We start from the raw sequence: 26,673 nt of genomic DNA, 5'->3' as shown, positions 1-26,673 counted from the left end.
AAGAAAAATGTTTCTTTCCAAACACTAGGAGGTGGTCCACTCTCAGTCCGGGTGAGGTGCGGAAAGAACATGAAGCTTTGGAGAACTGCATTGCAATTTCCTAAAAGTTTTCCTTTAGGCCTCAAGGTCTCTTCCTTCTCTGCCTGTTAACAGACAAAGTACCAGAGGGAATATCTAGAATGGACGGGCTACACGGCTTTCTTTGTTGGCATCCTAGTCCAGCAAATAGCAGATCTGATCATCAGGAAAACCCGGAGGAATTCCATCTTCCAGCAAGGTCTCTTCAGGTACTGCCCGTGCCTGGCCTCCTGGGGCAGCCCTGGGCCTGCCATGCAAGGATGACGATGATTTGTTTTTCACAAGACCGAGTTCTGGCCACACTTGTAACCCCAGAGGCACTGACTCTTCTGGTGGCATGGTCTGCTGGGTGTATGATCATGAAGCCACAAGAATCCCAAGTCTGTCTGCTTTTGTGTGTCTTGCAGAAATAAAGTCATCTGGGTGGGGATCGCCTCACAGATCATCATTGGTCTGATCCTCTCCTATGGCCTCGGAAGTGTCACAGCCTTGAGTTTCACCATGCTTAGGTGAGTTCGCCCTCAACAGCATGGAGGAAAGAGCCAGCCTCTGCTTTGAGCTGTCGCAGCCTAAATAAACCTGAGGATTCCCAGGGTTCTTCCCCAAGTCTTTCAAAAGACATCAAACTGATCCCATGCTCTATGAGCCCAAAGCTTTGATCTGCATTTTCCAGAAGTGGAAATGGGTTTTCTAGACCTCACCAACCCGCCTTCATCCTCGTCCAACAGGTTGGCCAACAGGTTGCTTCAAAGGCAGACATTGCTTCTAGCAGTCACAGTGCAGGTTAAACAAGGAGCTTTCCACCTTTATGTTGTGGGACCTCGTGGATTTGTTGTTCTTTGCAGTAAAGCAGGACAAATGAACGAGAACCCCCATTCCCATTGGGCAGGGTTAGGCTATCCCTGTGGATGAGTCAGGGCTCACCCTCCACCTCTCTGCTTCCAGGGCTCAGTACTGGTTTGTGGCTGTGCCGCACGCCATCCTGATCTGGGTGTATGATGAGGTGCGGAAGCTCTTCATCAGGCTCTACCCTGGAAGTGAGTAGCCTATGATTTTAGAGGCTCTGTTTACCCACTTCAACAGACTCTCCATTTCTGATGTGCTTTTCTCTACCTCTACAGGCTGGTGGGATAAAAACATGTATTATTAAGACCACCTCACTTCCTATGTCTCTCAGCGGCACGTTGGGGCACACTTGTTCATCTTCTGACCGTTTGCTGGGCTATTCCCCTGCAGGGCAGACATCATCAAAATTCATAGAAGAGGAAATTTTCATGCAGCAAGCTGTATGCAGGATGCTCACTGATGTTTTGCACTTTAAAACTGAAATTCAACTCTTTATATAGGATTTTTATTTTCTATCTCCATCTCCTCATTAAAAAATATGTACATTTCAAGGTAATGATATAGGGAAGAATGTGTTTATATGTATTTGAAACTCCTTGATGTTAATAGTCTTGTGTAACCCTGGCATCTACTGGGGCCTGCATTAAGCTCTAGCTAGGATTGCTCAGAACTCCTTTCCACACCCTATTAAAGGCCCCATGACCTCCCTAAGATTTCTGCAAATCCCCCGAGAAGATATGTTTTCATGGTCTCCTTGCTCAAAAAAGGCCAATTCATCCAAGGGTCTGCAGGAGATGGAAGTGGCGGCAGGTTTACATCACAGCAGCACGCATGACCTCAGCTTTGACTTGTTTAACTCTGAGACGTCCTTCTTGAAGGCTCTTGCCACAGTTTCCCTGGCCACGTCACCCCGTCCCACCTCTGGTCATCTCCCCAGCCCTTTATGCCCCTGTCGCCCTCCACCCCTACATCAGCTCCTCCAAAACTGAGCTCCCAGTTCATTCTGCATATCCTAACTCAAAATGCTCATTTTATCCAAGGGGGCTTTCTTCACCAGGATTCAACCCTAGTAGAGAGCTGTTGTGGTTTCAATAGTAATATTTATTTCTGGTAAAACAGTTGCCAGGTGCTCTCCAGCAATAACGTTTTGTCAGTCATGTTTCATGTTTTAACTTAGGTGTATTCAAGTGTGGCACACCCATGTTGACAGGCCCGGAAAGGCCTCATTTGTAACTAAAAGATGTTTTATAAACTAGGTTTAATTGTGGTGTTCTAATTGATTCACATTTTTCTAGAATGACGAGCATGGGACAAAAAAATAAGATATGATTTCTTATTTTCTTTTCCTTGCTCCTTCTGGTCATTTTACTTATCTGTGGAACATCTGGGAATGTAGGATTTTTCTTCTGAACTCTTCCTCATGGCCCCAGGGCTCCAGCTGGGGCCTCTGATGCGCCTGCGATTCTTGGTCGGACGCCTGTGGGAGGGCCCGTCTTTCTGCAGCAGCACTCGAGAGAAGGGTTCTACAGCCTTTCCATCAACTGCACACCTCACACTAACTCATTTGACAGAACCTGAGAATTATGTTTGGTTAAGCTTTCCTCATCCGGTGGCCTGCCTGGTCACCTCTCTCTCTCCATTAACAGTCTTTCACTCCGGGGCATCTGGGGCTCTAGGTTGGCATCTCCGGGACAGGAAAAGGCAGGCTTAGAGTCACCATGCTCTTGGGGTCACATGTAGGAGCAGGAAAGAGGGAAGGAGACTATCCTTGTAATTTTATGTATATAGATTCCAGTGCATATTGTGTGCAGCCATGCAAGCTAGAATAATGTTGCTGTCCTCAGGAGATTTGTAATCTATGTTCAGCCACAATTATCATTGGACTAATCTCCTATCAGTAGTTCCAGTGAACTGGAAACACTTCCCAGAGTGGTTTGGGCAGTGTGGTCATGGCTTTCTCGTTCCAGTCTCGACAAGGCAGCTAATGCTTTCTAGACTTCAGCTAAGAATAACCTTACTTACTCTTTCCTGACAGGCTGCGTGAATGCTCATGGCTGCAATGCTTGGCAGCTCTTGGTCCTGCCAATGCCAGCAGGACAAGGCCATCAATTTAGCACAAAGCTGCAAGGTTTAACTTGGGGTTGGATTAGGGTTGAAAGGAGTTAACTTGGAATTAGAAGCGTCTTCATAGCAGGAACTATGTATGAAATAATGTTCGTATTTGTGCTTATTTACTCTTGCAAAGAGTTGACACTCAAATATTTATAAAATTAACAAATAACTAACTTAAGAAATCCCAGAAAAGACACTAGCATTATCGAGTAGCTTTATTAAGTTGTAGACAGAAAAAGGCAATAAAATCCCATTTCAGAGGGTGTTTTTGAAGGAACTATTTAATTGACCCACTGAAGCCTAGATAGCTTTTATTATAAGAAAAAAACGATGTCAATTTAAATCTAATTGATGTGGTAGAGTATCTCAGAGACATAAACATGAGGCTGAATTCCTAGAGTCTTTGCTTTTTAAAACAATCTAATTCATTCTGATTGTAAAATTACAGCTCTAAATGAGCTATTTTCTTAAATAGAAAATTTAGAATAAATGAGATTAAAAAGTAAATTAAAATCACCCTGAATCTCACTATGTAGTCATATACCTAAATGAAAGAGTAATTATTTCTTTGGAGTTTTTCCGCACATATATTTATTTTTAGGTAAAATTAAATGAAGTTTTCAATTCTGCCTTTTTTATTTAACATCAAAAACATGGTGTTAATGACTGCACAGTATTCTAGATTGAGAGTGCTTTCGCTAACTATATCTGCCCTGTGAGATAGCTCATTAATTTCCTACTAGGCATCTTTCTCAAAAAGGCTGCATCTTATCCTCAATATTATATCACACATCTCCATTTTATAAAAGATTCCTCAAATTGAAATTAACGCATTCAGAGCATTCTTAAGGCTCTGGCTACACATTGCCTAATTTATCTTTAGATAAGCTGTACCAGTTTACACCCCCACCAGCAAAAGAAAAATAATATTTATCTTGCCTATCATTAAGATATGAATGCTGAGTCAGCCATAGAGCTTTCTATAATTTGACAAAGATGTAGGAAGTGCTCCTGTATGGCTTGAGAACATAGCCCAGAACAAGATAGAGCATGGAGCCAGTACACCAGTAGAGGGGTGAAAGGAAAATACAAATTGTGATAAGGTCTTGAAAGGCATAATGGGGCTTAGATAATCAGGTGATAGGATTGAGGGCGGTCAGCTAAGTCCTTTTAAATAGGGTAGTCAGCAAAGTCCTTTTTGTTGTTGAGTGTGAGATGAAGTCTCACACTGTCGCCCAGGCTGGAGTGCAGTGGCAAAATCTCGGCTCACTGCAACCTCCGCCTCCTGGATTCAAGTGATTCTCCAGCCTCGGCCTCCCCAGTAGCTGGGACTACAGGCACCCACCACCACGCCGGGCTAATTTTTGTATTTTTAGTAGAGATGGGGTTTCACCATGTTAGCCAGGCTGGTCTTGAACTCCTGACCTCAGGTGATCCGTCCACCTTGGCCTCTCAAAGTGCTGAGATTACAGGCGTGAGCCACCATGCCCAGCCTAGCAAAGTCCTTTTTGAGGAGATGAATGCAAAGAAGCAGACAGGATGACAGGAAGAGGGAACAGCATGAGCAAAACTCTGAGAAGTCAGAGGGGCCTACCAGGAACACACAGCCAGGGAAGACCTGGCAATGGGGAACTGGAGGGACAGGAAAGAATCTCACCCTAGAGGGGTTCAGAGACCAAATGAAGGAGGTTGCATTTAATTTCCAAACAAGCTATTAGGCTCAGTGCAGTGGCTCACATCTTTAATCTCAGCACTTTGGGAGGCTGAGGCAGGAGAATCACTTGAGACCAGGAGTTTGAGACCAGCCTGGGCAACACAGGGAGACCCCATCTCTACAAAAACGAATAAACAAGCTATTGAAGACAATTAATAAAAGAGGTGACCTGATCCAGTTCACATGTTCAGATCACTTTGGCTTCTGTGTAGACGATGGGAGGCAGACCAGGCTGTGGTAACTGGTGTGAGTGTACCTTCAACGGAATACACAGACTCAATGGAGGAGTTTCTTAAGCGGGGTTGCCGCTAGGTGACTCAAGACATAAATGTTCAACTCAGGCTCCTAGAAAGGCTCACAACTGCCCTGACTGCCCACATCACAATCAAGATAGAGACAGAAGAGATGCTCAAGCAGGTGTCATCTCGCCAGGAGTCTAGAACAAGATACATGTCTCAATGCACATGGCTGCACTCCTTAAGAGCCTGGGCAGGTGCTTCTGACTCTACAAAGATCATGAGTTCTCCACATTTGTTCGTTCTGCTATCATCGTTCCACTAGTGGCATCTGATGTCTCTTAAAAAGACAGTGGCCGGCCGGGCGGGTGACTCACACCTGTAATCCCAACACTGGGAGGCCGAGGCGGGCGGATCACAAGGTCAGGAGATCGAGACCATCCCAGCTAACACAATGATACCGCATCTCTACTAAAAGTACAAAAAATTAGCTGGGCATGGTGGCGGGCACCTGTAGTCCCAGCTACTCAGGAGGCTGAAGCAGGAGAATGGCTTGAACTCAGGAGGCAGAGGTTGCAGTGAGCCGAGATCACACCACTGCACTACAGCCTGGGTGAAAGAGCAAGACTCCGTCTGAAAAAAAAAAAAAAAAAAAGACAGTGGCAATCACTCATGTTTATTAAGTATCTATTATGTTCTGGGTTCCTAACAGCATGATCTTATTAACGCTCGCAACGGCCCTGTCAGCTGTGGCATCAGCCATGCTTTACACTCAGGAAGCTAAGCCTAGAGGCCCAGTGACTTCCTGGCACTATGATCTCTCTTGCCCAGTTAGAGGCTCCGCTGTAGAATCTGGAAAGTGGTTTAGGGACAGTTTGCCCTTGGATGGAATATAGATGCCTCTAGAGCATAGCCTGCAGGTGCTGAGTTCTGTCTTACAGCTCGGCAGGTTACTGATAACTGAGAGCAACGCAAAGTATTTCTGTAGATATGCAAATGAATCCTACCCAGTGGGTGAAGATCTTTCCTCCCTGGAAAAGCCAGTTTTGCTCCCTTTGCACAATCAACCAACATTCCTGATTCCAGATAAACGTGTGCCTCTTTGCTCCTCTCAGTAGATTTTAACAACTGCCTAGTTTCCTATTTAAGTGGCGAGCTTTAAAAAAAACTTTAATATGTATTCACTCATATCTGTATGAAAAAAATTATCCTTACACAATGATAAAGGAGGAAGAAAAGCACGATTCCCTCCTCATTTAGGGTCCTTCTCAGCCCCTCCGTGGAGCCAGGCACCCAGCCAGTCCAAGCTCCTGAACCCCCGCACGCTCCAGGGCCATTCTGCTATTGGGCAGGGATGCTGTTTTTTTCTGCTTCAGACCAGTTCTCTCAGCAAGCTCCTTCTTCCCCGTCCCCATTCCTACTTTCCCACCCTCCCCTCTGACATACCAGAACCCAGCTTGGGGGATTTTATCTTCTTGGTCCAGAGGTTCTAAGATAAAGTTAACTGGAAATTTAAGGTAAAAGCCTGATTAATTTTAAAGGGATAGAAGCTGCCCTCCTCAGACTTGCTGTGCAGGTAAATGGAGATTTGGTGGAGTGAAGCATTTCAATGCAAGAGTTTATTTGCAGTTTGGGGGATTTCTTTTCTTCTAATTTTTTTTTTTTCTATTTACACAAAGGGATTTCTTCCACTCCACCCGCCCCCGCCGCCTCTGCTTTCAATCTTCTTTTCTTTCTTTTTTTTTTTTCGAGACAGGGTCTCGCTCAGTCACCCAGGCTGGAGTGCTAGAGTGAGTGCAATGGTGTGATCTCAGTTGCAACCTCTACCTCTCGGGCTCAAGCAGTTCTCTTGCCTCAGCCTCTTGAGTAGCTGGGACTACAGGTGCACTCCATCATGCCCAGCTAATTTTTATATTTTTTGTAGAAATGGGGTTTGGCCATACTGCCCAGGCTGGTCTTGAACTCCTGGGCTCAAGTGATCTACCCACCTTGGCCTCCCAAAGTGCTGGGACTACAGGTGTGAACCACCACACCCAACCACTTTCGTTGTTTCAAATTAAGCACCTGCTAGGTACACAGCACAGTGCGGAACAATGCTGTGCTGGTCTGAGAGGACAAAATGATGCAATAGGGAAGACCAGGCATGTTTGCAAATAAACTATCAATCAGGGGCAGGATTTGGCCCAGGCCTTGAGAGGTATACAGTGCTGTGGGTGTCCAGGGAGACCATCTTTGGTGGGCAATAGTGGAGGGTGCCAGGAGGCAAGGCACCCAACTCAGCCTTGAGGAGTAGGGTTCCAATTGCAGAGGTGAAGCAGAGGAAGGGGCAGGGGCCAAAGATGTGCCCAGGTGGGTCACAGCCATGTCCCTGTGAGCTGGCTCCCTCCAGGACAAAGTCAATGTGGGGCAGAGACCCCATGACCTGGGTCTAGCATTCCACCTGGTATTCCTAGGGGGCCTGCAGTATCCATTGACCAAATCCCTACAGACAGAAATAAGATTGCCTGTGGGAGGAGAACTCTAATCAGCCCATCAAGGGCTACATTAGAGATCTGCAGAAAGCCACCTTACACAGGAGCCAGGATGCTAAAGGCTGTCTATCAGAAAGGGGCTTATGTAGCCATAGAAAAAGATGTCCTTCCCAGCAACACGGATGCAGCTGAAACTATTACCTTCAGCAAATTAATGCAAAAACAGAAGATCAAATACTGCATGCTCTCACTTACAAGTAGCAGCTAAACACTGGGTACCCACGAACACAAAGATAAGAGCAACAGACACTGAAGACTCCAAAAGGGGGGTGGAGGGAGGGAGGAAGGGAGGCAGGTATTGAATAACTACCTACTGAGCACTATGTTTACCCCTTGGGGGACAGGATCATTAGAAACCCAAACTTCAGCACCACGAAATAGATCCAAGTAACAAACCTGCACATCTCAACCTAAAATAAAAATAAAAAATAAATTTAAAAAAAGAAGAAAAGGGCCCATAGCAGAGACCAAGAAAAGGGTCAGGCCCTGAGGCCCGTTGGTGTGTCCCCAAACCCTTGGCACGGGAGGGGCCTGGTCATGCTGAGGCATGAGGATGGCATCCCAGGCAGGCCTGGGCTTAATTTGGGAACCGGGTATCAGGACGCAAAGCCACATCTGCTGACTCTAACTCCGCACTGGCCTGCCAACCTTCTGACTTGTGACCCAACCCGGGGAAGAGGCCGGCTGGGGGATGTGAAGACCCCTAGCCCTGGGCAATGTCACCGAGACTGTATGAATGCACCTAGTCGTGGTGGAATCAGCCTCTGTGAGCCATCAACGCCCCGGAGGCCACGGCCCCGGCAGACCCCGGCGTGGGAAGGCAGGGCGGGTGCTGGCCTGCAGCGCGGCTGTAAGGGCACGAGGGCGCAGGGGGTGAGTCAGAACCACGTTCCCGGGCAGCGGAGGACACAAAGCGCCAGCTCCTGTGGGCTTGTGAGGATGGAACAAGCGTGGACGCGTTGAGTGCCTTGGAAGAGTCCCTGGGCCCTCCAAGAGGCTCGGAAGGTGTTCGCAGCGTCCTCACATTGGCGCTCCCCGCCGCATCGCGCGCCTCTGACGCTGCGCGCGCCTCTGACAGGCTTGGAACCTGCCGCTAGGACCTCAGCAGCCTCTGCAACGGCCTCCGCATGCTGCTTGCTTGCTGGGAATGCTTCTGCCAACGGTCTCAGCTCTTCCCCCACCTTCCCACATCTGCCCACCCTACTAACACCCGGGTACCCTGCCCCCTCACTCCCTGCCCCCTCCACCTTTGCTTTTCTGCACAGTTTTCTCAGCCTCTGACACCGCGTATTTTCACGGCTTTCCTATTGCCACCTCCCGACCTACAAGCCGTGGACGCTAGCTCCAGGAGGATGGGACCTCGCCTCCTGGAGTCCCCACTGGAGCCACAGGAGTGCCTGGCACTCAGAATCGCTCAGTGAATGTTTGATGAAGGATCCTGGGGGAGTGGAACAGATTGTCAACGAGGGAACGAGTCAAGAAAAGAGGCTTAGAACCGTGGAAAGACCTGCACTCAGAAGGCAGGAGGAGCCCCGGGGTGATGGCTCATGCCTGTAATCCCAGCAATTTGGGAGGCCAAGGCGGGAGGATTGCATGGGCTCAGAGTTTGAGATGGACTCTGGCAACATCGTGAGATTCCATCTCTACAAAAAATTTAAAAATTAGCTGAGTGTGGTGGCCCACGCCTTTACTCCCAGCTACCTGGAAGACTGACGCAGAGGGATTGCTTGAGCCCAGGAGTTCAAGGAGGCAGTGAGCTATGATTGTGCCACTGTACTCTAGCCTGAGTGACAGAACAAGACCCTGTCTACAAAATAAGAAAAGAGGAAGAAGAAGAAGAAGAAGAAGAAGAAGAAGAAGAAGAAGAAGAAGAAGAAGAAGAGGAAGAGGAAGAGGAAGAGGAAGAAGAGGAAGAAGAAGAAGAAGAAGAAGAAGAAGGGGAAGGGGAAGAAGAAGAAGGGGAAGGGGAAGAAGAAGGGGAAGAAGAAGAAGAAGAAGAAGAAGAAGAAGAAGAGGAGGAGGAGGAGGAGGAGGAAGGAGGAGGAGGAAACGGAGGAGGAGGAGGGGGAAGAAGAAGAAGAAGAAGAGGAAGAGGAAGAGGAAGAAGAAGAAGAAGGAGACGAGGAGGAGGAGGAGGAAACGGAGGAGGAGGAAGAAGAAGAGGAGGAGGAGGAAGAAGAAGAAGGAGGAGGAGAAGGAGGAGGAAAAGGAAGGAAGGAAGAAAGAAAGAAAGAGAGAAAGAAAACAGATTTATTCAACTGCTAGACTTAGGGATAGTGTCCTCTAGTTCTTTTATATTCTTCATGGAACTGAGTCTAGTTTTAGACAAATAAAAAGCTCTCAATACTCATCCAAAAAACAAATTAGCAAGCAAGCTAAGCCCAGGCTGGGGGCAGGTTATGTCCAAAGGGTACATTAGTAAAAGGTCACTAATGGCCATTATAGTTTGTAGTTTGAGCTCAGAGAGAAGTGATCTCTGTCCCTTGCATTCTCAAACTTCATTGGCAAAGTAGGGTCCCCAGCTGCACCTGCTCCCTTGTCCTTGGGATCTGACTTCTTTCTTCACCGTGGCTACTCTCACTAGGTCCAGCAGCCCTTCTTCAGTCCTCATGGTGCTTGGCCTCTCAGCAGCATTTTACACCATGTCCTAGAAATTCCTCTCTCTATAGTTTCCCAGGTTCTGCACCCTCACTGGGTAGAAGGAGAGTAGGCCATGTTGATGTGACATTGCCAAACACCTGTGACACTTCACTGGAAGTCGGAGTAGCATAAGGAAAAGCTAACCCTGGAGTGAGACCACTTGGGTTTTGTCAGAGCCACCAACCAAGACTACCAGGAACACACCTGTGGTCAGAGTTAGGTTTAATTAACTTGTGCTTCAACGGAGAGAGTGCACCAAGAAAACCATGGGGTTCTGGGTAAGATGGCGTTGTGAGGGACTTATGATAGGATTTGGCTTGTGCTGGGAGATCCTGAGGAGGGTCTCAGGAAGCAAGAGCCAGGGATGGATTGGGTGCCATCGGGAAGTGAGGGCAAACTGGGGGTAGGGCGAAGGAGGACAGAGCTGTCACGTTTTCTCAGGGGAAACTTACCTCCTCTAACCACCACCCATTGAACCTGCTTCTACAAAGGCAAGTCTAGCAAATTGCTTTAATCTTCAGACACTAAAACCCAATGCTCGGGCTACCTTAAGGATGGCTGCATCCCAGTATGTGTCCTGTTTGTCTCTAAAAAGCTGTATTTTACCACCAAAAATGGAAGATTTAGGGCAACAGGACAAATTTGTGTCATCTTTCCCTTGTGATTAGACTGGAGTCTCCAGAAGCTAGCAGCCATTCCATTTATGTTATACATTAGTTCATCTAGCTCCTTCATAAGCAGTTATTGGCCTTTTCACATATTGCATTATCAGAGAGAAACCATTGTAGCCACTCTGTAGAAACAGAATAGACTCCACCCAAAATTTGGTTCAGATGCCAAGACTATTGATGCCACACACACACACCAAGAAGGTGTTAAAAGGTTTATTACTCACATAACGAAACTTTCTCCCAAGGTGGTTCCCAAGCTACTCCAAAAATGGCTTGTCTGAGCGCGGTGGCTCACGCCTGTTATCCCAGCACTTTGGGAGGCCGAGGCGGGCGGATCACGAGGTCAGGAGATTGAGACCATCCCGGCTAACACAGTGAAACACTGTCTCTACTAAAAAAATACAAAAAAAATTAGCCAGGTGTGGTGGTGGGTGCCTGTAGTCCCAGCTACCCGGGAGGCTGAGGCAGGAGAATGGTGTGAACCCGGGAGGTGGAGCTTGCAGTGAGCCGAGATCTTGCCACTGCACTCCAGCCTGGGTGACAGAGCAAGACTCCATCTAAAAAAATGGCTTGAGAGAGCAGGGAGAGAAGACTGGCATGCAGTTTTTAAAGAGGTGTCCGAAAGAGAGAACATCCAGGCTTTCTGATCACCTTGCCCAGATGTGGGGCAATTCACAGGTGAGGAGAATGAATCTCAGAAAGGGAAAGGAAGGAGTGATGCTTAAAAGCTATTAGCAGCAGACATCAAAAAAATGGAGTCAGGCTGGGCATGGTGGCTCACGCCTGTAATCCTAGCAGTTTGGGAGGCTGAGGCAGGCAGATCACTGGAGGCCAGGAGTTCGAGACCAGCCTGGACAACATAGCGAAACCCCATCTCTAATAAAAATACCAAAAAATTAGCCCGGCCTGGTGGCATGCGTGTGTAATCCCAGCTACTCAGGTGGCTAAGGCACAAGAATTGCTTGAACTTGAGAGGTGGAAGTTGCAGTGAGCCGAGATCGCGCCACTGCACTCCAGCCTAGGCAATGGAGTCAGCCTCTGTCTAAAAAAAGAAAAAAAAAAATTGGGTCAGACTCTATTACACAGGGCATGTCTGAGTTCAGTCTGCTCAGTGGGAGAAGAGAACAAGTGTAAAAAAACTATGGTACAGGTTACAGAGCCCCTGTGGCGTGCCCAGAATCATGCTAGGCACTCACTGCAGGGCCTTCCATGGTGCTTATTATTTGCCAGACACTCTTCAAAGCACTTTGATACAGGTTAACTCATTGAATTCTCATAATAACCTTAAGAGGTGGGTACTATACAGTCAGCCCTCCGAATCCATGGATTAAACCAACTGGTGATTGAAAGTATTTGGAAAAAAATATGCATGGCCAGGGGCAGCGGCTCATTCCTGTAATCCCAGCACTTTGGGAGGCCCAGACAGGTGTATCACTTGAGGTCAGAAGTTTGAGACCAGCCTGGCCAACATGGTGAAACCCTGTCTCTACTAAAACTCAAAAATTAGCTGGGCATGCTGGCAGGCACCTATAATGCCAGCTACTTGGGAGACTGAGGCAGGAGAATCACTTGAACCCAGGAGGCGGAGGCTGTGGTGAGCCGAGATAATGCCACTGCACTCCAGCCTGTGACAGAGTGAGACTCCATCTCAGGAAAAAAAAAAAAAATGGATGGTTTGCTTCTGTACTGAATATATAGACTATTTTTCCTTGTCATTATTCCTTAAACAATACAATACAACAACAATTTACATAGCATTTACATTGTATGAGTTATTATGAGTAATCTAGAGGTTATTTAACATATATGGGAGGATGTGTGTAGGTTATATACAAATACACCATTTTACATCAGGGCCTTAAGCATCAGTGGATTTTGGTATCCAAGGGGAATACTAGAACCAATTCCCCACGAATACTGACGGGCAACTATATTATCAACCCATCTTGCAGATTAGAATACTGGGATGCAGAGAGGCTAAGTTGCCCAGACATGCAAAATTAGCTTTAAACAGCAAAGTCAGGAATCAAGCCTGATCAGCTTGACTCCAAAGTCTGTGCTTTTAGTCATTGTGTGACACCATTTCTCATAAACAGGAGCTTAACTAATGCCTGGGAAATCCAAAAATATTTAATTGAGTCTCTTCTACTTGAAGAGCTCGCATTCCCCAAGAATACTTTCCATAGTGAAAGTATTGCATTATTGTACTGTATTATATTAATACAGCTATATATTAACATAAAATATAAAACCTCAAAAGCATTTGAATGGTCTTATACAATTTTCAAAATTTCATTTAGTTTTACAGCATCATTGGAAATTAAATGAGGTGGCAGGTTTATGACTACAACTCCATTTGTAAAATGCAGGAAAACCAAGGCTCCAAGCAGTCAGCCCTGGATCCCTCCATGGCCCCTCCTTGCTTCAACTGCAGGTTCTGGGTGGGAAGTAGTGGTTCCACCCAAGAGCAGAGCTGGTGAAACTGTGGCTTGATGACAGCTCGCTTCCCGCGGCTCCCTGTCCACTGTGGACGCTGCTGCAGCCTGGCGTGTGCTTCGGGACACAGAGTCCAGGGAGCAGGCTGCCACTGTCGCCGTGGCACTGGTCATCATTGCCAGTGTGTGCCACCTGCCACGGCCCCAGACTCTGTCCACACATTAGTAGCTCTGGGAACATAGGAGGACAAATGTCAATTAAGAACAACACAAACACCTCACACTTGTTCGCAGCAGATGTTTGCAAAGCCCTTTCAAGTTGATCCTCATACCCAACCTGAGAAATGATCTGGGCAGTTCACAGGGGAAGAGAATGAGTTCCTGAGAGAACAATTTGCCTGAAGTTGCTCAGATAGTCAGTGACTGACTCACACCTACCTGCCTCCCTTCATGACTCCAGTGCACGCCTCACTCAAAGTCTTTAAAGGTGAAGAGACTAAACCAGAGACTGAGCAAGCTGGGAATGAGGAGCTCCTGTTCTTGTTCCTGTGTTCACTGGATCCCTCCGTGGGGCAGGTGCTGGTGGGCACCATTATCATCCCCATCCTGGGCAGGTTGTCCAGGTGGGCACCATTATCATCCCCATTTTGCAGATGAGGAAACAGAGTCTCAGAGAGGACACAACTTGCCCCAAGGTCACATAGCTCATAGGTGTCCATAGAGTCGAGTTTGCTGGACCTGAGCCTTCCTACTACACTGCCCTGCCCAGTGGTGGAGGCCCATTTCCCTTCTTCTCCTCCTCCTGAACAAGATCCTGGGTAGGAGAGTCTCCCAGCTATAATAGCTCCTTGTCAAAAGACAGAATTAGAATGAATTTGAAGATCTTAATTGGCTTTGTGATTCTAGAATCAGGCAACACTCCATTCCGTAAAATAGAATAAGTGTTCCAATAAACTGAGCAGAAGGAGTTGGTTTTATAGACAGAAAAGGGTAGAAGAAAGCAGAAACAAACAAGAAAAAGAGTATTGATCATTTCAAAGTTACTTTCCTTGTAGGGTGGAAACAGGAAAACAGAACAATAGAAAGATAACTGATTGGTTAACATCAAGTTATTTCAGGTTACTTTTTGTTTTGTTTTGTTTTGTTTATTGAGACAGAGTCTTGCTCTGTTGCCCAGGCTGGAGTGCAGTGGCACAATCTCGGCTTCACAGCAGCCTCCACCTCCTGGGTTCAAGCAATTCTCCGGCCTCAGCCTCCCGATTGGCTGGGACTGCAGATGCCCACCACCATGCCGGCTAATTTTTGTATTTTTAGTAGAGACAGGGTTTCACCATGTTGGCCAGGCTGGTCTTGAACTCCTGACCTCAGGTGATCGACCCACCTCGGCCTCCCAAAAGGCTGGGATTACAGGCGTGAGCCACTATGCCTGGCCTATTTCAGGTTACTTTTTGTTGTGCAGATTAAAGGCAGAGGGAACTTTATTATCATGTTGACTGAAAATGGCCTGTTTGGGGATTTGGCTATTATCTCTATCTCCTGATTTCTCCAAGGGTCAGATGATTTGGTTTGGTGACATGGAACTTTAGTATAAGTGGCTCCATCTTGGCTTCTGTTCTGGTGAGCTGGAGCCCAGTGCAGGAGCTTGGTCCAAAATAATGACCTCATAATTTTTATAACATCCTTATCCTGGAGCTAAAAAAACAAAACTGCAGCTCTTGTATTCATTGCTACCAACTGCTTCTTACAGCATGAAAGAGAGAAAAAGCAGTTGGATTACATCATTCCCCTGCATGATAAAGGCCAATGTTTCATCACACCTGCCACACTCTGCCAGGCCTGCCTTTGCCCACCTCCCCAGCATCACTGGGTATCACTCTCTTCCTTATCCACCAGCTTCCAGACCCACCACCAATTGGAAGAGAGTCAATATTACATTAAAGGGGAACATATAGGGTGACGTCGGATGGTGGCCATCTTTAGGAACATGCAATTAGCCTCAAAAACAAGACTAACCCAGGTGAAACAGTTAAAGACCAGTAAAAGAGCATGCATAATTGTGCTCCGAGATGGAGGGTGCTGATAAGGACAGGGATCTGAAGAGCGGATGGTGCTGGTGAGTGGGAAAGTCTGAAGGAGGCACTGGGGATTTGGAAGCAGCTTAAGGTGTCAGTGCAGTGGTGTCATTCGACATTTCAGATACTGTTTCACTAAAACAGATAGGCTCATGTATGTGGAGTAAGTATTTTCAGAAATACTTGTCAATTCAGATGGGAGTTTTACTTGCCTGTATGATGAAAGAAGAGGGAGTGGGGAGAAATAAGAAGAGAAGCTCTGAGAGGGGAAAGAAGGCTCAGAATTGCTTTCCCCTTGTGAGCGTGCTGTGTCTCGGGGTGCCCACTCCACTGGGCTGCCATTCTTTTTTTCTTTTTTCTTTTCTTTTTTTTGAGATGGAGTCTCTGTCGCCAGGCTGAAGTACAGTGGCATGATCTTGGCTCACTGAAACCTCCGCCTCCCGGGTTGAAGAGATTCTTCTGCCTCAGCCTCCCCAGTAGCTGGGATTACAGGCACCTGCCACCACACTCGGCTAATTTTAAAAATATTTTTAGTAGAGATGGGGTTTCACCATGTCGGCCAGGATGATCTCGATCTCTCGACCTCATGATCCGGCTGCCATTCTTCCACAATCTCGAATTCCCCTTACCCCATTAGGCTTCAACCGGCCCTCATTTGTTTCTTCATCTTCTGTCTGAAGCCATTGTTGAAATGGATCCATCTCCATTGGAATCATAACCAGGGTTGGTGAACTGCATGGAATGCACATCCAACTAGAGAATGAGAGGGTAGGAAGGCATGCAGGACAGACAGTGCTAGCCCAAAACTGCTGTGATGAGCCCATGAGAGCTGAGACAGGACTTTGCTTCGGGATCTATTCAACTTCTTATTCTATTATGACACTGGAAGGAGGGATGGAGAGTCTTCCCACCACAAAGGAGGCCAGATCAGAGTTTGGCCACACAGGAGGAGCAGCTGCAGGTGGTGGACCCCCACAACTCCACCCCAGCCAGGTGCCTGTGGTAGCTCCCAGGAAACGCCCTGGGGCCGGCACCCAGCAGCCAGCGGCAGGTACCGTCACTGACTTACATGGATCCATTCTGTAGCCATCTAAAACAACAGGCTGCATTTTGCTCTTAAAAGTCAGCCCCTCCCAGCTACTGGGGAGGCTGAAGCAGGAGGATCACTTGAACCCAGGAGCTGGAGGCCAGTCTGGGCAACATAGGGAGATTCGGACTCAAAAAAAAAAAAGAAAAAAGAAAGAAAACTCAATCCCAAACTTGCTTCCCTTGGCCAGCCTCACAGTAGAGTAGGCGCAGGGCATGGGCTAGGACTGGTGCCCTTCTGAGGTTTCCTAAGCATAATAACTTGCCTCAGGGCAAGCAAACGCAATCCCTGGAAACATAGATATTGTTTCACACTGTCTACAGCTTCATGTTTTCGGAAGGAGAAACCCTGATGCATGCAGCAGTGAATGTATGCCGGGGAATGGAAGGAACTAGAGAAATGCACGTGAACCACCGAGGAGTCAGAAGATGCAGCCTCAACTCTGTAAGGCAAGGCAAGCTCTCTCCCAATGCAGGATGCAGTCCAGGCACATCCAGCACCAGGACAGCTATAAAAGGACACTGGCCTGGGCTCCATCTCCAACCTCCTGAATCAGAACCTCCAGGGCTGGGACATCTGCAGCCTCTCCAAGAAAGGGATTTTTAAGCTGGAGGTGTCTGAGCTCTCTACCTGTCACCCACACCCTGCTTGGTCAGGAGAGCAGTCCTCCACCCTGACAGGCAGATGGAGAAGTCTCCCGATGAATGGATGGAGGAAGGGTCAGTGACGGCTAGTGTTGGAGTCCTGAAGGAGTGAGGGAGAGGACAGTGGGTGGGCCCTAATGCTCTGCCCCCTGTAGGGAGGCTCACAGGGCACATGTCCTCAGGCTCTGCAGGTCACCTACCCAACTTTTAGTTATAATGCCCCAGAGCTCAATATGGGGCTATTTCTCAAGAAAAAATAGTAGCCCCATCTTGTCCCCTAACTCCTCATAGCAGAAAGTTTGAACTTTGCTGATTGCTACAAAAGGTCCTCAAATCTGGCCTGAAGCAGCAATAGTATCTCTCCATTTATCCAAAAATTCACGTTTGTGTAGTCCTTCTCTGTTGTAATTCCCAAAGCAAGAGTTTTTAAGTGCAGGAGCATGTCTGAAAATCAGGACCCTCAGGGCTCTTGCTCAATCCCAAGAAGGTTAGAGTGGTTCTTAGCTTCAGCTGTCCCATCCTAAACGAGGAGGTGGGATTCTGGAATTTCTAAAAGTCATTCCTACTCCACTGCCCTATAATTTCTAAGAAAAAAGCCAGCCACTTCGTCCTAGAGTTGGGTATTCCACCTCCTCTGAAACATGTATGGAGAACAGCTTGAATCTTTTCCCTGCTCACCTCTGCTTTTAGTGACTAAGGATAGAAAGGTCAGAGGCAAAGTGGCAAAAGACTTGAAAACTACCTTCAAAAACTAACTGCAAAAACCAAACTACTAATATCATTTGGTGGCTGGGCGCGGTGGCTCACGCCTGCAATCCCACCACTGTGGGAGGCCAAGGCGGGCGAATTGCCTGAGCTCAGGAGTTTGAAACCAGCCTGTGCAACACAATGAAACCTCGTCTCTACTAAAATACAAAAAACTAGCTGGGCTTGGCAGAGTGTACCTGTAGTCCCAGATACTCAGGAGGCTGAGGCAGGAGAACTGCTTGAACCCGGGAGGTGGAGTTTGCAGTGAGCCACTGCACTCCACTGCACTCCAGCCTGGCAACTGCGCCACTGCATGCACTCTAGCCTGGCAACAGAGACTTCGTCTCAAAAAAAAAAAAAAAAAAAAAAAAAAATTGTTTGGTGTGGGTCTGGCGCCCTCTAGTGTGTTTTGAGACTGTATCACGCTGGCTGGTGCTATGTTCTCCCTGCTGCCATCTGTGATCTGACATGTGAGCACATGCTGTATATGCTGAGATGCTGAGAGTGCTGTATTATAAATTATTATTATTATTATTGTTATTATTTTGAGACGGAGTTTCGTTCTTGTTGCCCAGGCTGGAGTGCAATGGCACGATCTTGGCTCACTGCAATCTCCACCTCCCGGGTTCAAACGATTATCCTGTCTCAGTCTTCCGAGTGGCTGGGATTACAGGTGCCTGCCACCACACCCGGCTAATTTTTTGTATTTTTTTTTTTTTTTTTTTTAAGTATAGATGGGGTTTCACCATGTTGGCCAGGTTTCTCTCAAACTCTACACCTCGGGTGATCCACTCGCCTCGGCCTCCCAAAATGCTGGGATCACAGGCATGAGCCACCACACCCAAACTATAAATTATTTTAATTACCACCTGATACTTTCAGTAAATCTAGAAGAAAAATGGTAAATGCAAGGTTTTATTAAAACAAAAACAGGCTCAAAGTTAAAATATACTTCAGCCTTTATTAAAAACCACAATAAAATGGCCAGGCACGGTGGCTCATGCCTGTAATCCCAGCACTTTGGGAGGCTGAGGCGGACGGATCACAAGGTCAGGAGATTGAGACCATCCTGGCTAACATGGTGAAACCCCGTCTCTATTAAAAACACAAAAAAATTAACCGGGCATGGTGGCGGGCACCTATAGTCCCAGCTACTCGGGAGGCTGAGGCAGGAGAATGGCGTGAACCTAGGAGGCAGAGGTGGCAGTGAGCCGAGATTGCGCCACTGCACTCCAGCCTGGGTGACAGAGTGAGACTCCATCTCAAAAAAAAACCACAATAAAATGCCATCATAGAATATCTATGTTTGTCTGTCTGTCTCTCTCTCTCCCTCCATGTTTTAAGATGGCACTACAGCAACATGTAAAAGGTAAATCAAGGTTCATGACCCTGTCTGTATCAATTAGTGGGCTCTTGAGTTTTCTATTGCACCCAACAGCACCCCACTCCTGCAAAAATACTAACAACAACAAAGCTGAATTTTAAACAGGAAAAGAAGGTAATGAAGCTTATGGAAGAGAAGAAATATGGAAGGTATTTATGGAATAAACATGGAATGGAATACAAAACAAATTATGGAAAATAAATACAATGAATCAGAAAGGATTTCTCAAACCATACTTGAAAATCATAAATCTTAATGAAAATACCATAGAAAATAAAACATCTTTCGACAATAAGAGATATAAACAAAGTTAAAAAGCAAGTCATAGCCTGGAAGAGTATATTTGCAATGGGATCTAAAATAAATAAATAATAGCTACAAAACTATAAGAGACAACCCAAAAGGCAAGTAATAATACAAAAGCCTAAATTACCAATAAACATGAAAAAGATGTTAGGTTCCTTAGTCATTAGAGAAATGCAAACTAAAGCCACAAGGAGCTCTCATAGTGCCTTCAATGAGTTAGCAAAAATAAGACCAAAAAAAACCAAAAAACAGCTGCCAAGTATTTTTCTAAGTATTTTCATAGAAGATTCATATACTGCAGGTGGGAGTGAACAGGGAGGCTAAAAAGCAAAAAAGTTTTCTATCTTGTATACATTTGAGTGCAGAAAAAACCCCAGAAAACTCCCCTGATAATCTAAGCACACCTGCCCTCAGGTGGGCTTAGGATTCAATATAATGATCTTCAAGTAGTCCAGGAAAATACAAGCCAAGAAATTATAGTAGCTCTAGACTCACAGTGCCTTGGAGCACCTTAACAAAACAAAAACAAAATCTGGAGAAATGTACCCTTAATACATGCCTCACAGTATTCCCACAAGTCAACCCTTTCAAACATGAGTTTATAATCTAAAATTACAAAATACATGAGGAAATAAATCATCATGCATAAGAATAAGTAAAAGTAATAAATTGCAGAATTAGACCCTTCAAGAATGTCAGAGAAAGAAATTTTGGGAGACATAAATGTATTTAAAATATTAAAGAAATAAAAGATGAAATCAAAAACATGAGAAACGACCAAACATGACCAAAAAATTGGTCAGATTTGGATTTTTTTTTTTTTTTTTGAGAAAGAGTTTCGCTCTTCTTGTCCAGGCTGGAGTGCAATGGCACAATCTTGGTTTACCACAACCTCCACCTCCCAGGTTCAAGTGATTCTTGTGCCTCAGCCTCCCAAGTAGCTGGGATTACAGGCATGTGCCACGATGCCCAGCTAATTTTGTATTTTTGGTAGAGACAGGGTTTCTCCATGTTGGTCAGGCTGGTCTTGAACTCCTAACCTCAGGTGATCCGCCCTTCTGGGTCTCCCAAAGTGCTGGGATTACAGGCATGAGCCACTGAGCCTGGCTTGGATTTTTTTTTTTTAAAAAAGAACATCTAGTCATTTAAATTTTAAAACTTAATGGTTATGTTAAATAGTAGATTCAATCCAGTTAAAGAGAAAATTAATTAACTGAAATAAATATTTGAAAAAATTATTCAGAATGCAGCACAGAGAGAGAAATGGAAAATATAAAACAGAGGTTAACAGAAACAAAGTGTAGAGTGAGAAGGTCCAATTTACTGCCTAATAGGTATTCTAGAAGAAAATGACAAGGAAGAGGTAAAATTTAAAGAGACAAATGACTAACAATTTCCCAGACCAATAAGACAAGAGTGCTCAAATCCAAGAATTATAATCAATCCCAAACAGGGTGAATGAATATCTACACCTTAATATTATAATGAATGCATATAATACCAAAGAAAAATAATAACTTACCTATATGGAAAGACAATTTGACTGTAAGAAAATTTCTCAATAGCAGTAATAGAAGTCAGAAATCAATAAAATTATATTTTCGAGTTTAGAAAAACAAAAAAAACCCTGTCAACCTAGACTTTCATGTTACTAAACAATTACTCGAGAATGAGGGTGAGATAAAAATACATTTTTATCCAATTAAAAACTGACATCATTCACCAATAGCATACCCTCAGCTAAAGGCACTTCTTCAGGATGTCCTTGAAGAACAAAAATTACTGTAGAAAGAAGGTACGAAACACAAGGAAGAATAAAGAATTGGCCAACCCATGAATAAAACTAGATTTATTAATAAAACTAGATTATTTATTAAATTGGTTGGAAGGTACATGGGCACAGATACTTCTTTATACTTTTTCATGTGGCTAAAATACTTGATAGTATTTTTTAAGTAGTGCAGGGAAAAGAGTTCTAGACAGAAGATTCTGAGGCTAGAAAGAGCTTGACCTACTTATAGAACTGAAAGAGAGCTAGCATATCTGGAACAGGATAAAGAGAAGTGGTACAAAATGAGGGTGGAGGGGAGTAGGCAAGAGACATGAATAGACACTTTTCAAAAGAAGACATGCATGTGGCTAACAAGTATATGAAAAAATGCTCAACATCACTAACCATTAGACAAATGCAAATCAAAACCACAATGAGATACCATCTCTTACCAGATGGAATGACTATTATTAAATAGTCAGAAAATTGCAGATGCTGTTGAGGTTCTGGGAAAAACGGGAACACTTGTGGGAATGTAAATTAGTTCAACTATTATTATTGAGGGAACCCGCCCCCAATATTTCAACGTAAGTTCTTTATATTTTCCATAAGTGTCAGCTGGCTGAGAAATAAAGAGAGACAGTACAAAGAGAGGAATTTTACAACTGGGCCACTGGGGATAACATCACATATCGGTAGGACCGTGATGCCCTCCTGAGTCTCAGAACAGCAAGTTTTTATTAAGGGTTTCAAAAGGGGAGGGGGTGTAAGAACAGGGAGTGGGTGCAAAGATCACATGCTTCAAAAGGCAAAAAGCAGAACTACTAGTAAGGGTCTAACAAAGATCACATGCTTCTGAGGGAACAGGACAAAGGGCAAAAGCAGAACTACTGATAAGCGTCCAACAAAGATCTCAAGGCAAAGGGCAAAAGCAGAACTACTGATAAGGGTCTATGTTCAGCGGTGCATGTATTGTCTTGATAAACATCTTAAATAACAGAAAACAGGGTTCGAGAGCAGAGAGCCAGTCTGACCACAAATTTGCCAGGGCAGAGTTTTTCCCCACCCTAGTAAGCCTGAGGGTACTGCAGGAGACCAGGGCATATCTCAGTCCTTATCTCAACCGCATAAGACAGACATTCCCAGAGCGGCCATTTATAGACCTCCCCCGAGGAATACATTCCTTTCCCAGGGTATTAATATTAATATTCCTTGCTAGGAAAAGAATTTAGCAATATCTCTCCTACTTGCACGCCCGTTTATAGGCTCTCTGCAAGAAGAAAAATATGGCTCTTTTTGCCCAACCCCACAGGCAGTCAGACCTTATGGTTGTCTTCCCTTATTCCCTAAAAATCGCTGTTATTCTGTTCTTTTTCAAGGTGCACTGATTTCATATTGTTCAAACACACATGTTTTACAATCAATTTGTACAGTTAACACAATTATTACAGTGGTCCTGAGATGACGTACATCCTTAGCTTACAAAGATAACAAGATTAAGAGATTAAAGTAAAGACAGGCATAAGAAATTATGAAAGTATTATTTGGGAACTGATAAATGTCCATGAAATCTTCACAATTTTTGTTCCTCTGCCGTGGCTCCAGCTGGTCCCTCCATTTGGGGTCCATGACTTCCTGCAATGCATTATGGAAGACAGTGTGGTAATTCCTCAAAGACCTAAAGACAGAAATACCATTCAACCCTTCAATCCCATTGGCTATCTATCCAAAGGAATATAAATCATTCTATTATGAGTACACATGCACATGTATGTTCAATCTGGTACTATTCACAATAGGAAAGACATAGATTCAACCTAAATGCCCATCAATGATAGAGTAGATAAAGAAAATGCGGTATATATACACCATGGAATACTATGCAGCCATAAAAACACAATGAGATCATGTCCTTTTCAGGGACATGGATGGAGCTGGAAGCCATTATCCTTAGCAAACTAACAGAGGAACAGAAAACCAAATACCACATGTTCTTACTCATAAGTGGGAGCTAAATGATGAGAACACATGGACATATAGAGGGGAACAACACACACTCGGACCTAGTGGAGGGTGGAGGTGCACTGAGGGAGAGGGTTAGGAAAAATACTATATGTATTTTGTATAACAGACCCCCATGTCATACATTTACCTATGTAACAAACCTGCACATGTACCCCTGAACTTAAAATAAAAGTAAAACAAACAAACAAACAAAATGTTCATCACTAGGAAAACAGATGAACAAACTGTAGAGCATTCATGCAACAGAAGACTCTTCAACCATAGAAAGGAACAAACTACTGAAGAACACACCATAGACGAATCTCCTAAACCTGCTACATGAGACAAGCTGGACGCAAAACAATACATATTGTGTGATTTCAGGCAAAATGAACCTATGGTGAAAAAAGTCAGAATAAAAATAGCCCCTGGGGAAAGAAAAATTTGCCTGGGAAGGAATATGAGAAAATTCCTGGGGATAATGGAATTATTCCATTCTTTTTTTTTTTTTTTTTTTTTTTTTTTGAGACGGAGTCTCGCTCTGTAGCCCGGGCTGGAGTACAGTGGCATGATCTTGGCTCACTGCAAGCTCTGCCTCCCAGGTTCACCCCATTCTCGTGCCTCAGCCTCCTGAGTAGCTGGGATTACAGGCGCCCGCCACCACGCCCAGCTAATTTTTTGTATTTTTAGTAGAGACGTTGTTTCATCATGTTAGCCAGGATGGTCTCGATCTCCTGACCTCATGATCTGCCCACCTTGGCCTCCCAAAGTGCTAGGATTACAGGCATGAGCCCCTGCGCCCAGCCAGAATTATTCTATTCTTAGTGCAATGGCACAATTTCAGCTCACTGCAACCTCTGCCTCCCGGGTTCAAGCAATTCTCCTGCTTCAGCCTCCCGAGTAGCTGAGATTATAGGCACCCGCCACCACGAGTGGCTAATTTTTGTATTTTTAGTAGAGATGGAATTTTGCCATGTTGGTCAGGCTGGTCTCGAACTTCAGACTTCAGGTGATCCACCCACTTTGGCCTCCCAAAGTGCTGAGATTACAGGCGTGAGCCACGGTGCCCTGCCTAATTATTCTATTCTTAAAATGGGTGAAGTTTATGTGGGTGTATTTAATTGTCAAAAATATACAGTTAATTTTTGTGCCTATGAATATATGTACATTTGAACTCATTTTTTAAAAAAAAGAACTAAAAGAAATAATGGGATGGAGAATGGGTTGAAATATAGATGAAATAAAAATGGCACATGAATAGTAGTTTTTGAGGCTGGGTGACAGGTCTATTATACTATTTTGTCTACTTTGTGTTTAAAATGTTCTATAATAAAACACTGGTCTAAAAAGACAAGTTATCTACAACGTTCTTAAAATTTTGGTTATCTTTGCAGGGGAGGACAAGAAAAAGTGATTTTCAGACATGATAGAGGCTGATTCTATTTCTTGGTCACACAAGTTTATCCACTTTGTAATAATGCACTGAGCTTTACATGAATGCTTTGTGCATGCATTTCTGTATGCATGTTACAATATCAATAACAATTTTAAATATTACATTTAAACACAAAAATCCTAACAGCATCTCAGAACAATGGCAGCACTGTTGTTTGTTTTAAAACAGGGTATGTTCACTCATGGCATTATCAGATGACTTTTAATATTTTGACATATTTATTCATGTTCTAACCCTTGGTAAGTGGCATGGTTTTTATTTTGCATGATGCAGTTTTTTTCAGTAAAGTCCTCCCCCGACTGTGCTGCTCACCAAGGCCCTGGCACCTAGCACAGTGCCCTGGAAAACTTGTAAAACTGGGTTAAATTTGGGACAAAACATGAAGTAGAGGTCAGTTCCTTCCAAGACAATGAATAGGTAATGCAAGGAAGATTGAAAGACCACAACTCTGCAGCAAATGTTTTTACATTCATTTGAGAAACACTTGCAAAGAGTTTACCAAAAAATGTTGGTTTAAAGCAGCAGTTTTGAGGACTGGCTGCACACTATGGAAAGCTGTTGTTTATTTATTTATTTATTTTTAAGATGAAATCTGGCTCTGTCACCATCACCTAGGCTGGAGTGCAGTGTTGCAATCATAGCTAACTACATCCTCCAACTCGTGGGCTCAAAGTATCCTCCACCTCAACCACCAAAAGTGCTGAAATTAGAGGTGTGAACCACCACCCGTCTCCATTCCTGGGGAGCTTTTAACAATACTGATGTCCTGGTTTCACTCCAGGAATTCTGGGTTCATCGGTCTGTTGTAACTTGGGTTTAGGGGGATTTTTAAAAGCCCCCACGTGATTCTGATGTGCAGCCAGAGGTGAGAACTACTGGTTCATGGTGAGAGGTGCATTAGCTGTGCCTCATTTCCACGTGTGCTGTAGCAATTTGCCCCATGGCCATTGCTGCATTTGGATTTTTGGAAAAAAGCTTTGCTCTGTTAAGAATTAGAGAACAACTTCAAGATGTACTCAACTGTGTGGTTCAGTGGCAGCAGAAGGAAGTGTCTCCCAGCAGATCTATCTTTATGTCACTTGCTTTCAGAATAAAGGTTGTTTCTGGCACAGTAGTTTATGTTGAAAATCATAAACAGTCGCCAAGCACGGTGGCTCACGCCTGTAATCCCAGCACTTTGGGAGGCCGAGGTGGGTGGATCACGAGGTCAAGAGTTTGAGACCGGCCTGGTCAACATAGTGAAACCCCATCTCTACTAACAATACAAAAATTAGCTGGGCTTGGTGGCGTGTTCCTATAATGCCAGCTACTCAGGAGGCTGAGGCAGGAAAATTGCTTGAACCTGGGAGGTGGAGGTTGCAGTGATCCAAGACTGAGCCACTGCACTCCAGCCCGGGCAACACAGCAAGACTCCATCTTGGGAAAAAAAAAAAAAAAAAAGAAAAGACAATCCTAAATAGTCTACAAATACCAAAAAGAGATCAAAAGAATTTGCACATAATACTTTGGCCGGGCGCGGTGGCTCATGCCTGTAATCCCAGCACTTTGGGAGGCCGAGATGGGCAGATCATGAGGTCAGGAGATTGAGACCACCCTGGCTAACAGTGAAACCCCATCTCTACTAAAAATACAAAAAAATTAGCCGGGCGTGGTGGTGGGCGCCTGTAGTTCCAGCTACTCACAGCTACTCGGGAGGCCGAGGCAGGAGAATGGCATGAACCTGGGAGGTGGAGCTTGCAGTGAGCCGAGATTGCGCCACTGCCCTCCAGCCTGGGCAACAGAGCGAGACTCCATCTCAAAAAAAAAAAAAGGATTTGCACACATGTGGAGTGCATTATCATGCTTTCAAATTTCTCCTGTGATGAGGAATGAAAAATATAATATTGGGCCTTGATTTCCTAAACGGCCCTCAGCCATTTCCCCAAATTATTCCAACTTT

At 45.0% G+C, this 26,673-nt stretch overlaps 1 protein-coding gene across 1 annotated transcript in view; it reads left to right on the top strand.

The window, feature by feature from the left end:
- ATP12A (ATPase H+/K+ transporting non-gastric alpha2 subunit) overlaps positions 1-2,177 on the top strand; it is a 31,545-nt gene extending 29,368 nt beyond the window's left edge. The window contains exons 20-23 of the mRNA XM_054445973.1: positions 154-287; positions 486-587; positions 1,024-1,115; positions 1,200-2,177. Of these exons, the coding sequence (XP_054301948.1) occupies positions 154-287; positions 486-587; positions 1,024-1,115; positions 1,200-1,228 (357 nt within the window). The 3' untranslated portion in view covers positions 1,229-2,177. The remainder of the gene's footprint in view (positions 1-153; positions 288-485; positions 588-1,023; positions 1,116-1,199) is intronic.
- Positions 2,178-26,673: the final 24,496 nt, after the last annotated feature.

This window comes from Pongo pygmaeus, chromosome 14 (assembly GCF_028885625.2).
Source record: "Pongo pygmaeus isolate AG05252 chromosome 14, NHGRI_mPonPyg2-v2.0_pri, whole genome shotgun sequence".
In the NCBI taxonomy this organism is placed as follows: Eukaryota; Metazoa; Chordata; class Mammalia; order Primates; family Hominidae; genus Pongo; species Pongo pygmaeus.
Note: the sequence above shows the minus strand (reverse complement) of the source record. Positions and strands in the feature narration are given on the sequence as shown.